The 13071-nt window shown below is 38.0% G+C and overlaps 1 protein-coding gene across 1 annotated transcript; it reads left to right on the top strand.

Moving 5' to 3' along the window:
* The first annotated feature begins 3612 nt into the window (after window positions 1–3612).
* Window positions 3613–12868, top strand: nfkbie (nuclear factor of kappa light polypeptide gene enhancer in B-cells inhibitor, epsilon). The gene is made up of 6 exons (XM_044107245.1): window positions 3613–4493; window positions 7203–7305; window positions 9164–9374; window positions 10034–10122; window positions 10753–11001; window positions 12079–12868. The coding sequence occupies exons 1-6, from the start codon at window positions 4189–4191 to the stop codon at window positions 12139–12141; spliced, it is 1020 nt and encodes a 339-aa protein (XP_043963180.1). The 5' UTR covers window positions 3613–4188; the 3' UTR covers window positions 12142–12868.
* Window positions 12869–13071: the final 203 nt, after the last annotated feature.

Raw genomic sequence — 13071 nt, 5'->3', positions numbered from 1 at the left:
GAGAAATAAATCACATATTTTCTTTTGCATATGGCTTAATGACGTCACAAAAGGAAGAGAAATACAGCAACTCTTGATAGATTTCTACCAACATTCTGAATTAATCCATTTGCAAACAGTTGCAAGAGGTTAAACAGCACCTGACATGTAAAGTTTTGCAAGTAATACAATCAGAATCCTAAAAACTTTCTTATCCACCATCTATAATCTAAGTTATGTGTCACAAAGGTGGCCTACTGGCAACAACAATTCATTAGCTTTTTGTAAATAAAATAAAGGTTGAAGCTAAAATGCATCTACAACAGTTGAACAATCTTAAATCTCCAGGATGGTGTTAAAAATACAGAGTAAGCTGCCAAAAACAATAATTGATGCTTCCTGGTGTTCTTATTGCTGAAAAATGCTGAAAAACAGAATGAAACTTAACGTTACATGTGGTTGACTGCGGCTCAGAGGGAAGAGCAGTGTAATCCAAAAGCTGTGGGTTTTATTATGCTTACCTCCTGCCACATGTTGATGTCCCACTGGGCACAAACACAAGCTTTGCTGTACGAGTCTCTCTGTTTCAACAAGGAGGAGGCTGAAAAATCTCATAGAAGACAAACACAAATAACGTAAACGGAGTGAAAGTCCAAAAAATAAATTGGAAGCGGAAACCTATTTCATTATTGGCTAGTGTGTTCTGATGTTATACTGCAAATTAAAATACAATCGATTTTAATTTTTGCTAAACATATACAGTAACATGATATAAACAGATTTTCCACTTTAGATTTGCTGATAATCTAGTAGTTTTATTGTGAGAATGTTGCTTACACCAAAATTAAAGAATGGTTGCATTTATTGTAACAGTAGTTTTATGGGTAAAATACAAACACTTTTTTCTTTATGTTTCATAAACAGAGTATTTTATACTCCTGAAATGACAACAGGCTTAGGCACATTTATTTTACTGTTTGCACACTTCACATAAAATATGCCATAAAAAAATTTAATTTCTCAGAACTACTTTGACTCTTATTCTAAAAATGTTTATGTATTTTGATTAAAAACATTCCCAACTAGTATTATCTCCCCATTCTTTACAGCGTACACAAAAAACTGAATTATCCATGTAAAACCACTGCAGCTTGAGCTGAAAAAAATTCATATTTTTTTTTATTTTATGTAACACAGTGACAATAGAGACACCATAATCTGTTTTTGCCATAGGAGAAGGAAAAAAACAACGACAATAGTGAGATTAAGCACATGCGAAAAAATATTTTCTTCCTTCTGTTTACATAAAAATCCTTTCACCACAGTCATGCACGGCACACAGTCCTGTTTCTTTCGCAACATCCACAGTTTGGACATTGGACCGGACGGCTGATACAAGGTGGAGTAAGTAAACATGACAGTGGATGACATGAAAGCAGTTGGCAGCTCCTGAGTAATAAAAATTTTCCGGCAGTCAGATTGTTTCATGGACTGCATGTATGGTTAATCTGGTCCCCTGAGAGCAGAGCAGCAGCTGTGGAAGTGGGCCCTTTAAAGGTCGAGCCACAGCAACAAAAAACGAAAAGAAGCAAGACGGGATAGGCTACAATTCAACAATTCGCTTAATGTTTGTGGTGTCAGATATGAGACATGAAAAAATTATTAGTTTCTCCATCCAGGTTTGCACAGAAACATGATGTACATTTCACTACATAATCCTGTTAAATAACAACAAGATGGTGGTAGGTAAAATTACCACATTCTTGATTTGCATCTTTCTCCAATACAACATGGTGATATTTACATTGAAATGCTCAGTTTTTGCTTGTTTGTAGAAAAAAACTTTGCCTTTAATGCAGGGGTGGGCACTCCTGGTCCTCGAGGGCCGGTATCCTGCAACCTTTAGATGTATCTCTACTTTAACACACCTGAGCCAAATAATGAGGTCATTAGCAGGACTCTGGAGAACCTGACTGCACTTGGGAGGTGATTCAGCTATAGGATTCAGGTGTGTTGAACCAGGGAGACGTCTAAGAGTTGCAGGACACCGGCCCTCAAGGACCAGGAGTGCCCACCCCTGCTTTAGTGGACAGTGTATCTGCGGTTGTGCAGCAACCAGTGACAGCCAAAGGGCTACTTCCTGTTTTTTGCTTTTAAAAATAAAACACATTTTCATAAAGATGTGTTATAATTACACTGCATCAAAACTGACCTTCAGGAATTAAATTCCTGAAGGTCAGGAACAGAAACAGGAACATCACTAGAAGGAGTTTTGTCAGCAATTTCCATGGAATAAGGGCGAGTGTGTTTTCACATTATTTGTCTTTTCTGCAGGCTTATTGAGGATATGTCTTACACTCTTTGCCACATTTTAAGAATATGATTTAAGATGTTCCTTACTCTGTGTTAGTAACTTTTGTTGAAACATTTGAACACCAGGTGTGGTGGCACCTGACTTGGTCACCAGAATTAACCAGCAAAAGCAAACTTGTTTTCTCCTGATAAAATGTGCTCTTCCAGTGTCAGTACCAGCAAATAGTCACTTATTCCCGCTTACAAATTATAGCTCTACAGAAAACAAACAACAAAAGACTACCCTTTGGTGACTATGGCATCCTTTCACATCATGCAGGTAAGTTCATGATATGAATTATAGTCAGCGCCCAGGGCGGCATTGGAAACAGGATGCTAAAACTATCATTTTATTTACTGAAACACATTTTTCTAATGCTTTTATACATATGTTGTCAATGGAGAGTAGATGCACCCATGTGCTGAGTGGGTGCCTCCTGTTTGCTGCTCAGAATAAAACGATCACGATGTGTTTGCTGTCAACCACACTGCCCACATGGGGTGAGGCTTAAGTTATCCTGTGACACTTTCGCTTCTTTTAGCTAAGGTGTTTGAGCGAAACCTTTACCTATGCCCATCTGAATCGAGATACTAAATTACTACATATGTTAAGATCTGCAAATAGGCCTGCTTGAGATGTAAAAAAGAAAATATCCAAATGTGTATAACTGCTTATTTTAATAGTACAAACATCAAATATACTTCAATGTACATTATTGTGCACCAATGAATCTATTATGTATAGTCTTCTTTCGTGCCACTCTTGTCCATCAGCTACAGCTAATCAAAATAAGTAGTATTCCTGAATTGGACTTATTCCAATACTTTGCAAAAATACACGAGTCAGTTGGGTCCCATCACGCTAAAAATTTTCTGAGGGGCCACTGGTTAGATTCCACAAGAAAATGTGCAAATAGATGGGAGTCAGCTGTATTTATAAACTATAACACGAAAACAAACTATATTGGTAATTTAAAACAACAAAAAAGAATAAAATTCCAAGTTAGAGATGTGATCTAAAACCTCTTGTATGTCCAGCTGAAATTTATTGTAATAACATGGTCCCACTATCTCTTGAATTGATTTGAAAACAAAAAGTCACATTCCCCCGTTGCCTGTTCAGTAGCTGTGTCTGGTTATTGTTTTATTCTATATGAGCTCTAGAGCGGCAGACAGGAAGTAGACTGAGCTGCTACCGAAAACACCTGTTACTTGATACCCTTCATAGTTGAAAGCTTCAACTCTCCCAGCTTTAATTTTGAAATTCGTTTGCATTTCCGTCTTGAGAACGTGGGCTGTTCTTTCTGTTCCATGTGTGTGTATGCGCGAGCGCCTGCTTGTTGTATCTGTGTGCGCACGCGCGCGAGCGTTAGACAGAGTGTTGATTGCCGCACGCGCACTGGGGATTCCCCCGGTTGACAAAAACAGCTCTTCCAATTCTCGCCTTTCATTGCTCATATGCTCTCCGCCTCGAGCTCACGCTGTTACCGGATATCTAGTCGGCAGCAGAGCCGTTTCACCACTCTTCTCTTGTTTTTTTTTTGTTTGTTTTTTTAAACTATTTTTGTCGCGTTTAGAGTAACGTGTCATGGTTTAATACTTCTTATTTTTATGTTAAAGAAGCAAACAATCTCTTAGTTTCGAGGGTTTGTTACTGCAAGGGGAAGTACTTTATATCGGTTAGTGGAATGAGACTTAGCGGCTCGTTTCTCTGTTCTTATAAAGGAGCGGAGGTAGCCTGTCCGGGTCTCACCACCGAACAGCCAGCGGCTACAACAACCGCTAAAAAACTGTAAATCATCCGGGAAGGAAGGCGGCTGTAGCGGGGGAAACCCAGGGAGGCCACCAGAGTTCACCATGGCGAGCGACGGTTGTGGCAAAGAGGACCTGCAAGAGGACATCCGCATGGACTCGGGCATTGAGTCTTACGGCTCCATACTAACTTCGGAGGAGCCCCGGGAACCGAGCAGCGATTTCAGTGGACCGAGGGACAAGTTTTCCACCGCGGAGGAGCGCCTGGACTCAGCCTACACGTCCTCGTCCATCACGGTGGAGAGCCTGTCGGACATCGTAGAGGATTGCACTATCTCCAGCGCCGAGGATTTGCCTGAACTTTCTGAAAAAGAGAATTTACTCACAACTATTACAGAAGATGGTGACACGTAGGTTTTCTTTCCTTTTACAATCAATACAACTTTCCGTAGAAGTACTCTTAAAATGGTAGAATTAGATTATATTTATCTAAAATAAGCCAGTTACCAATAGTAAAATCCAACTCTTAATATATTGAGAAATGCAGTTTTGAGTATGCATTGGCAATATTTTATGTTAAAAAAACAGTTACTCCCTTCTTACATTTTTTTCCACTTAGAACGAATTTATTCTAAGTTGCTTTTCTTTCTTTTTTTTGCTGGAGCAAAAAGTCCCTACAGAACTAGAATATCAGAGTAGATGCTTTTATTTCATCTGAGAACCTGAAACACCCATATAAGGGCAAGTGGCATTTCTTTCATTACTTTGAATCTAAAGGCTTGGTTTTCCCATGATAACTGGTGCTGAAGGGGATTTCAAAGTGTGAACATGGAGGCTTTTATTGAACTTTGTCCATGTCATGAATGTGGACAGTCTGCTAGGAGGCGTCAGTCAGAAAACAGAAGTGAAACACATAGCCCTGGACTTCCCCTGCATCACAGGCAGAGCACATGTTGCAGAGGTCGCTGAAAGTCTTGGTTTAGATCAGAAAAAACTTGTTTGACAGGACAGTATCTATGTGCATGTGATATTATTTTTCCTCATAAATCACACCTTTTTGTGTACTTTTAACTAGAGCATGTTTCTTCAAAGAAAGAAAACTCAGTTTTGACAGAGCAGCATTTTTAAGTTCTCAGTATGACTTAGTGAAACCTCACCTCTTTTGCACCAAATCTAGACACCTCAACCTCCATATATAGCCTCAGTAGACCTTCTAATGTGTGAACCACTCATCCGGTGTCACCTTTGCCACTCAGGTGTGTTTCGACTACAAATGACAGACTGTGTCAAAAGAGTCCTGCAACCAGTGAGTGATGCAGTCGCAGAATAGCAGAAACTGTTGTTGTGTCTCTGACCTCTTTTGATTTCCGTTTGCTGATTGCCAGAGCCATATGGTTTCATTCTCGCACCCTAACTTTAGATACCTGCTGGCAAAAAGGGAAAAACACCTGAAAGGCACCACATTGGGCTAATTACACTGATAGAGAAGCATGCAAACTCTAGTTTTCCCCTGTGTCATTCTTTAAGGTCTTATTCATTCAAGATTCACCCAAACCAGGAAGTCCCTTTCATGCCAAATTGCTAATAGAGCTCTATTTGAGGCACATTGACTAGTCTGCAAACATTTGAATGAGTCAGTTCATTCAAAGTTACTGGTACTTCCAGATAATCCCACATTTATCTGTCTGCATTAATGTTTTATTGCAAATTTGCAAAAACAGGTTTGGAAACATTTAATTTTCCAAGGTACTTTTTAATTTGTTTTCAGAGTTTTGCTTTCACATTTGTGTATTTTCCCCAAAATTATCCAGCAACTTTCCATAATTATCTCAGAAAATAAATTTTTTAAAAGTATTTGTTAGATTATTGTAATTTAGTTCAAGACAAAAGTTAATAAACCTCAGCCTGAACTAGCTAAAATTTAGCATCTCTGGTTAAAAACAGAAAAATCTGAGTAAAAAAAATACTTTTGCTTGTTTCAAAAGATGTTTTGTAACCATTTACAAAAGATTGGATATGTTAAAGTGGTCTTATTGGAAAAATATTGAATATCAAAGTGCACAGAACACGTACTATTGAGTGATTAAAATTATTAAAGGTTTAAACACTTTGCAACATTTTAAGAAATATTTTGAATTGTAAAACAAACTTAGCTATATTTTTTACTATCTCCTACAATGCTTTTTCATTAAACCTAGAATAAATACACTAGTATCATATATTAAATCTAAAATAAACATAAAAATAAAATAAATGTTTTTCTCTGATTATCTTTTGTAATTTGTGGAATAGGATTAGTGCTTTAGTTTAGTGTCTTCTTTACATCTCACCACGTCGTCTGATGGGTAACTTGAGAAAGTTGACATTTTTGCGTGCCTCTTTCAGCGTAGAAACCTGAATGAGAAGTCTGTACTGCGACATATTATGGGAACTTTTGATCCCACTCTGTCTGCCTCTGAATTGGTGTCCGACTTCTGGTTGGTTGCTTGACATTTAGTCTGAAGCGAGAACTATCAGACTTTGACATCACACTGCGGTAACACTTCATCTCGGAGCGCAATGTTTTGGTGGCTCTGAATTAGTGTGCGTTTTCTTGAATTTGCACACGTAAAACGTGGAAGCCAGGCCTCCCTCTGAATATGCTGAGATGTTTCTTCGGCGAGGCCCTAGTTGTGTTGTTCTCAGTCGGTCTAAATTAAGCACCAAAGCACTGTTCCATTTCCTGCTTTGTGCTTGCATTTGTTTGCTACAACTTCCCACGCAGGCCTTGAGGTTAGAGTGCTTTTGCTTTGTTTTGCCGTTCACATTGACGGAAACATTTCCCAAAATCATACCTTAGTCTTAACAGGTTGAAATCACTATCCTCCTTTTGCTGTATCAACCTGATGCAAGATGTTCTTGAGAATTTTCTCTGTGTTGCACAACATCCCAATCACTCAGTTTTGCCATACGGCCCACAAATGTTACTCTCTTGAGATGAGTACTGAGGAAAATTGTGATGCAACATTTTGTTGAAGTGCTGACTTTTTGTCTACCCACTTACAGCGAAATATTGCTCAATGTGACATTTTCTTTGTAACATAAATGCAAATATGTTCGTCTTTGTGTCTCTCCTTTAGAATCCTCCACCTAGCGATCATCCATGAGGATATATTCATCTCTCAAGAGTTGATACAGCTGTTCCCAAAAGAAGCCCTGGACATCCAGAACAATTTATATCAGGTTGGTCGATCAGCAAATGGCAGCTTCCGCTAGGAATTTTCTCCCCAATGTTACTTCCTCATTTCCAGTACCTTGAATGCAGAAGCAGAGGTAATATTTATATCTGTGTACTTCCAGAGAAGTTTTCTTCCTCCTTATGCGCAGCCCGTCCCCACTTGGGAACGTCACTGTGGGTGGCTCCAGTGTTAGCTCATAAGGGACTTTGAATGGAAACTCCCCTCCTCTACCTTGTGTAGAAATAGAACCGCAGGGAGCTGGTTGGACTGTATCCTTGTGTGGATGTGGGTGGTGGAATTGTTCCAGGCCTTCAGGAAGTCGGATCTAGAGCCTTAAACGCAGAGCAGGCTGACGAGAGCTGTCAGTTGGAAACATTTGAAAATAAAGAGTCAGCACTTCATATGTTGACTCAGTTTGCGCTGCACTCCTCAGTTGCATAATTTCCTCTCAACAGTCATTATAAGACAGAGAAAAATTACGCTTGAGTCGTCATGCAGAGATTCACGTACAAAAGGTCTTGTTTTTTAAGTTTATGCGAACCTAAGATTTTCTGTAAATTCAAAGGAGGCAGGCTAATCATTTACTGCATTTGCTTTAACCTCAGTGGGCCAGAAAGCTGCACAGCAGGAATTCTTGTTTGATTTGGAACGAAGGCTGCACTCTCACTTTTTCAGCTGGAACTGCTTTTTTTGTGGTTGTCTTTGATGAGGTGTTTAAACAGGTACAGGCCTGCTCTCTGTAGTTGGTTAAAGGCATTCTTTTGAAATCTTGGTAGCAGACACACTTGAGTTGTTTAAATTTAAATGTTAGAAATCAACAGACTTGATATTTGAGAAGATGCAACCAGGAAATATTCTGTTTTTGTTCTTTGTGGATGAAAAAAAATATAGACGCATCAAACAAATGCTGATTTCCTAATTTTTTCTAAGCAAAATTTCATAAAAATAATATAAGTACAGCATTGGAAAAAGTATTTTCTAGCATTTCATGCTTTAGTTATTTTTTATTAGGAACAGATAACATGTTGTGTGCATGGGAGAGTAATTGCTGCACAGGGTTTTATGACTAAAACGAAGAACAGAGTGTTACTGCCATCTCAATATGTTTACTGCTGAAAACTTTGAGATTCCCAAGAGACTGCTAACAGTACCAAACCCACCATGCTTTAAAATACTATAAAAGCTCAAAAGAATTAAGCAGAATGTCCTGCACTGCTTTTAGCCTTCCTGTTATTTGCTGAAAGTCTTGCTCTCTCCCTCTCTCAAGCAGCCACAAACATGTCTTTACTGTTGGCTGTGATCAGAGTTGGGTAGTTACTAGTTGCATTTTCTTGCACATTTTGCTTTGACTTGAGTATTTTATCTTGAAGTATTGCTACTCTTATTTTAGTATCATTTCTGGATGCTTTACCCACTATGAGTAGCTTCCCTGAATAAAGAACAAGATTGTTTTAACAAAAGAAATATCACCTATTGTGTGAAGTTTTATATTGAAAGAAATTAAATTGTAAAACAGTTTCTTATGCCTGATTTTATTTTGTAATTATTGTTTATATGAACTATTTTGATTTTGATTTTTCAAAACCAAAATTTCCACATAACTTTATATTTTGTCTGTCTGAAGATTTAATTTTTAAATATCAAATAATTGATGTTTTGATCAGTTATTCAGTGCTTGAGTAGCGTTTTTACCAAATACTTTTATTCTCTTACTTGAGTAAAAATTTTTGGCTACTCTGCCCATCTCCGGCTATGGTGCATTCACTGATCAAAGTTGATACCTTATAGCATCACTAATAAATGTAAGGTATTAAGAGAGAAATGTGTTTTTAACGTCATCCTTATTTGCTGGTTACTCTCAGAGCCCGCTGCACCTGGCTACCTACCTGAACCTGACGCAAGTCGTGACGTCCCTCATGAACAAGGGGGCCAGCCTGGAGCTGCAGGACCAGGACGGGAACACGCCGCTCCATGTGGCGTGCCAGCACGGGCAACAAGAGTGTGTAATAGGAATGACCAGAGATATTCCTCCGAGCTCACTGGCACCAGTTCTGCAGACCCAGAACTGGAGAGGTAAGACAGATTATTGTGCTGTTAATGTGTAATTTTTTTTTGTGTGTGTAAAATGGAGACAAAAGAAGGAGTGGCCAATCTGGACTCAGAATTTTATTGTGATATTTTGTGGTTCTGTTTTGTTAATGATAAAGATTTGCTATTATTTTTTAGGTAACTATGGTTGTTTTTGTGTCGCATAGCATTCATAGGGCCACAAGCATAAATATTATTCTTGAGAAACATTTCATTTTTTTCTTAAATTAGGATTTATATCACACACTAACTCCATTTTATGATTTTTTTTTAAATTATTGATGCTCTCGTGGAACTAAGAAACAGAGCGAGGTTTGTTTTTTATATATTTATCATCAGTATTTGAACATTATCATGACAACATTAGATCAAAAATAAGAAATTATTCATGATAAATGATAAGTAATAAGATATATGCCAATCTCTACACAAAAGCTGTTGTCATGTCTCCTTCTCTGAAAACTGCATGTTTTGTTTTTTAATGGGGATCATATTTGGAAGTAGCTTCAAGAAATTTTAGCGCAATATTTTAAACGCCTTATCAATCCAAAATAAAATCAAATAATTTTCTTGTTAGTTGTCACTTATTGTTGTTTTAATGCCTCTCATTGGAAGCTTTAAACAAGTGGGTTTTCTCCTTGCAGGTCTTACCTGTCTTCACCTGGCAGCGCTGAACAAGCAGCATCATATCATGAAGCTCTTGATGAAAAAAAAAGCAGATCTTAACATCCAGGTTAGTCTGTGAATTTGTGTTGTTTTTCTGAAATTCAGTGTTTAAAGTTGGTTTCAAACTAACAAATTATTAATTAGTGCTTGTCCACCTGCAGGAAACTGCACCAAATCCTTCCTGATGTTTGCAAATATTGTACATGAATAGTAAACTGGGTGAAAAAACGGCTTTTGCAACCGTACAAAAACCATGAATTCTCCTGATAATATTTGTCCCATTTGTCAGTTTCTCCCGCCTTGTTTACTGCATGTTAGCGTACTTTGTGTTCCCGTTTATAAATCTACTGCACCTGTCCTATGTTGATAGTGATACGAGCTGAGCTCAGGGCTTCCTGCAGAATTCAGGGAGACATAATTAGATTTGAGATATGATTAGGCTGGCCGCCTGCCGCTCTTAACTTTCTATTGATGGAAGGGAACATGGCTGTTGATCTTAGAACCACCACAGACATTCCTCTCAGTTTAAATCACTGTCCCAATATGCTGCTCTGTTTCACACTCAGAAACTAACTAAAACTGTTACATACGCTGTAATTTCTAGACTTATCCTTTTTAATTTCAAGCAAACGCGTTTAAAGCTTTTTACACTTTAAATAACTGTTTTGATTTAGTTTGCTAATTTCACCCCACGCAGGAGGGAACTGCTGGCAAAACAGCTCTCCACCTCGCCGTCGAGCTGCACGACATGACATCGGTGAAGCTGCTGCTAAAGGAGGGGGCCAACGTGGACGCTCCCATGTTTAACGGCTGCACGCCGCTGCACCTCGCCGTAGGCAGACAAGACGCGCAAATCGCCGACCTCCTCTGCCAGTTTGGTGCAGACAAAATGCTGCGAAACATGGAAGACGAGACGGCGCTGGATCTGGCCGACGGAAACAATGATGTAAGCAGCTGGTGTTGATTGTTTTTGATAATGTAAAAAAAAATGGGAACCAGAATTAAAAATTTATGTTTCGTTTTTGCGACATATATGTCAGAGATTTGTCGAAAATCACTCACCAGGTGATGGGAACACTTTTTTGGGATATTTAATCTAGTGGTTAAAATACTCAAAAGCAAGTTGCTTTTAAATTAAACCTTTTAATTTGATGGAGGAAAATCATTTTATTGACAGTCCTTTCAATTCTTATAAATGTAACCTTTTTTCAATTTAGCTTTTCTTTCTTTAAATTGTCAAAAAAAACTTTTCATTTGTATTTCATAACTTCCTTAATTGGTTGGAAATGGAATATATTTAAATCAGCTATTTGCAGATTTTTTTAAAATAATGTGGAGGGTGCTATGCATCTCTGAATCTGGTGCAGTTTTTCCATGGTAACTCTGAAGCCCTAAGGGGATTTATTATTAAACAAAAAATATTCCTCTTAAGTCCCAGGATCATTGTACTTGTAATTTGTAAAATTCCCAGTATACTTTTTAATTCTTTATTGGTTCGCATATTTGTTTTCATTCAACAGTTTAATTCTCTTTGTCTTTAAATCTAAAGCCTCAGTCACTCTAGAAATCAGGATTTATATATCATGTTATGTTACCTCATCTCAGGTTTTTTGGATATCGCACAACTTTTCTAAGCCTTCAAATTGACAGAAGAAATGCCTCAGTGTTTGCACAGGGTGATGAGTGAGTGGTTTGCAGACAAGCTTTCAAGCAAACCTGAAAACAAAGTCGGAGTCATAAAGACTCCACACAGTGTCAAGAAAAATAGAGTCCGCTAACTGACTCCCACACATATCTGATCCCAGCAGATATCTGTGGCGTGTGTCTTGGATTACAAGAAGAGGCCAATTAAACAGGCGGCTGAAATTTATACACAGTCTAAAACATTTTACTGAATTATTGTACTGAAGACTTAGTACTTCTGTGTTTTTTATTTTTTGTCAATCTGCATGTCTCTTGGGAAAGAAAATGCATTTAATCTCAGTTGAGGTTATTTTGACACTTATTTCTGTTTTTCTTCTAGATTCTGGCGCTGTTTCCATTTGATGACATCCAGATCTCCGGAAGGTCGGTGGTGACGTTTTGAACACTGCCAGATGATGGAGTATAGCACACCTGGAGCCTGAATGCAGCTGGAACTTTTTGATTTAAATAATTAAAGTTTTTTTTTAACTAAGTTGTTTATAAAATAGTGGCTTTATACGTAGTTGACTCTAATATCTAGTGAGAAATGTGCACCATATTAGTCTGCTCTTCTGATGGGAAATGGAGAGATTCCTCTTAAACTGAACGCTGATTTACAAAAACAGGATCAGGACGTGTTGTTCTCAACTTCAAAATGTTGCCCCGATGCAAGTGCCAAACTATCAACGTAGGTGACCCCAAAAATGCTACCTCTTCTACATATGGAAATTGTTTTAGTTGCATTCATTTTAAAGACAGTCTGTGCTTATGAAATAATGAAAGCATGGCCTTTTATGTTTGGTTTAGAGATTGCATTCGTAAGCAGATGATATTTTGGTTTCCTTTAAATTGCAAAATTTACCTTTCTGCAAACTAATCGCACCCCTGCTTATGACAGCAAACTGATAGCCAGTATAAAAAATGTAATATATTAAAAAATAAAACGCAGCTTAATGTTTCTTTTTTTTTTTAAGGTTTGCTGCTTTGTGATGTAGGACAATGTATCTATTTATCTCTTCTTGTACTCTTTGTCTGCAGAAAGCCGCAGATGTTCCTTTGCATGTAATTACACTGGCCTCTCTTGCTGCAACGAGCAGTTCATTTATTTTGTAATAAAAGTTAAAACAACATTTGCATGTGTGTGTTCTTTTTCTGGGAAAGGGAAGTTTTGATTCTCATTAATGTGTTTTGGCACCGCTTTTGTTGGTGCACACCCTAACCCTAAGTTAGCTGCTCTACGGTGGAAAGTCCAGGTTTACTCAAATATCCTTAAAACCGATTCAGGCATGCATGCAAGAGCCTGTTTGAAAAATAGAAATAATTTGAGTGGAGA

Source organism: Gambusia affinis, linkage group LG22, assembly GCF_019740435.1.
Source record: "Gambusia affinis linkage group LG22, SWU_Gaff_1.0, whole genome shotgun sequence".
In the NCBI taxonomy this organism is placed as follows: domain Eukaryota; kingdom Metazoa; phylum Chordata; class Actinopteri; order Cyprinodontiformes; family Poeciliidae; genus Gambusia; species Gambusia affinis.
Note: the sequence above shows the minus strand (reverse complement) of the source record. Positions and strands in the feature narration are given on the sequence as shown.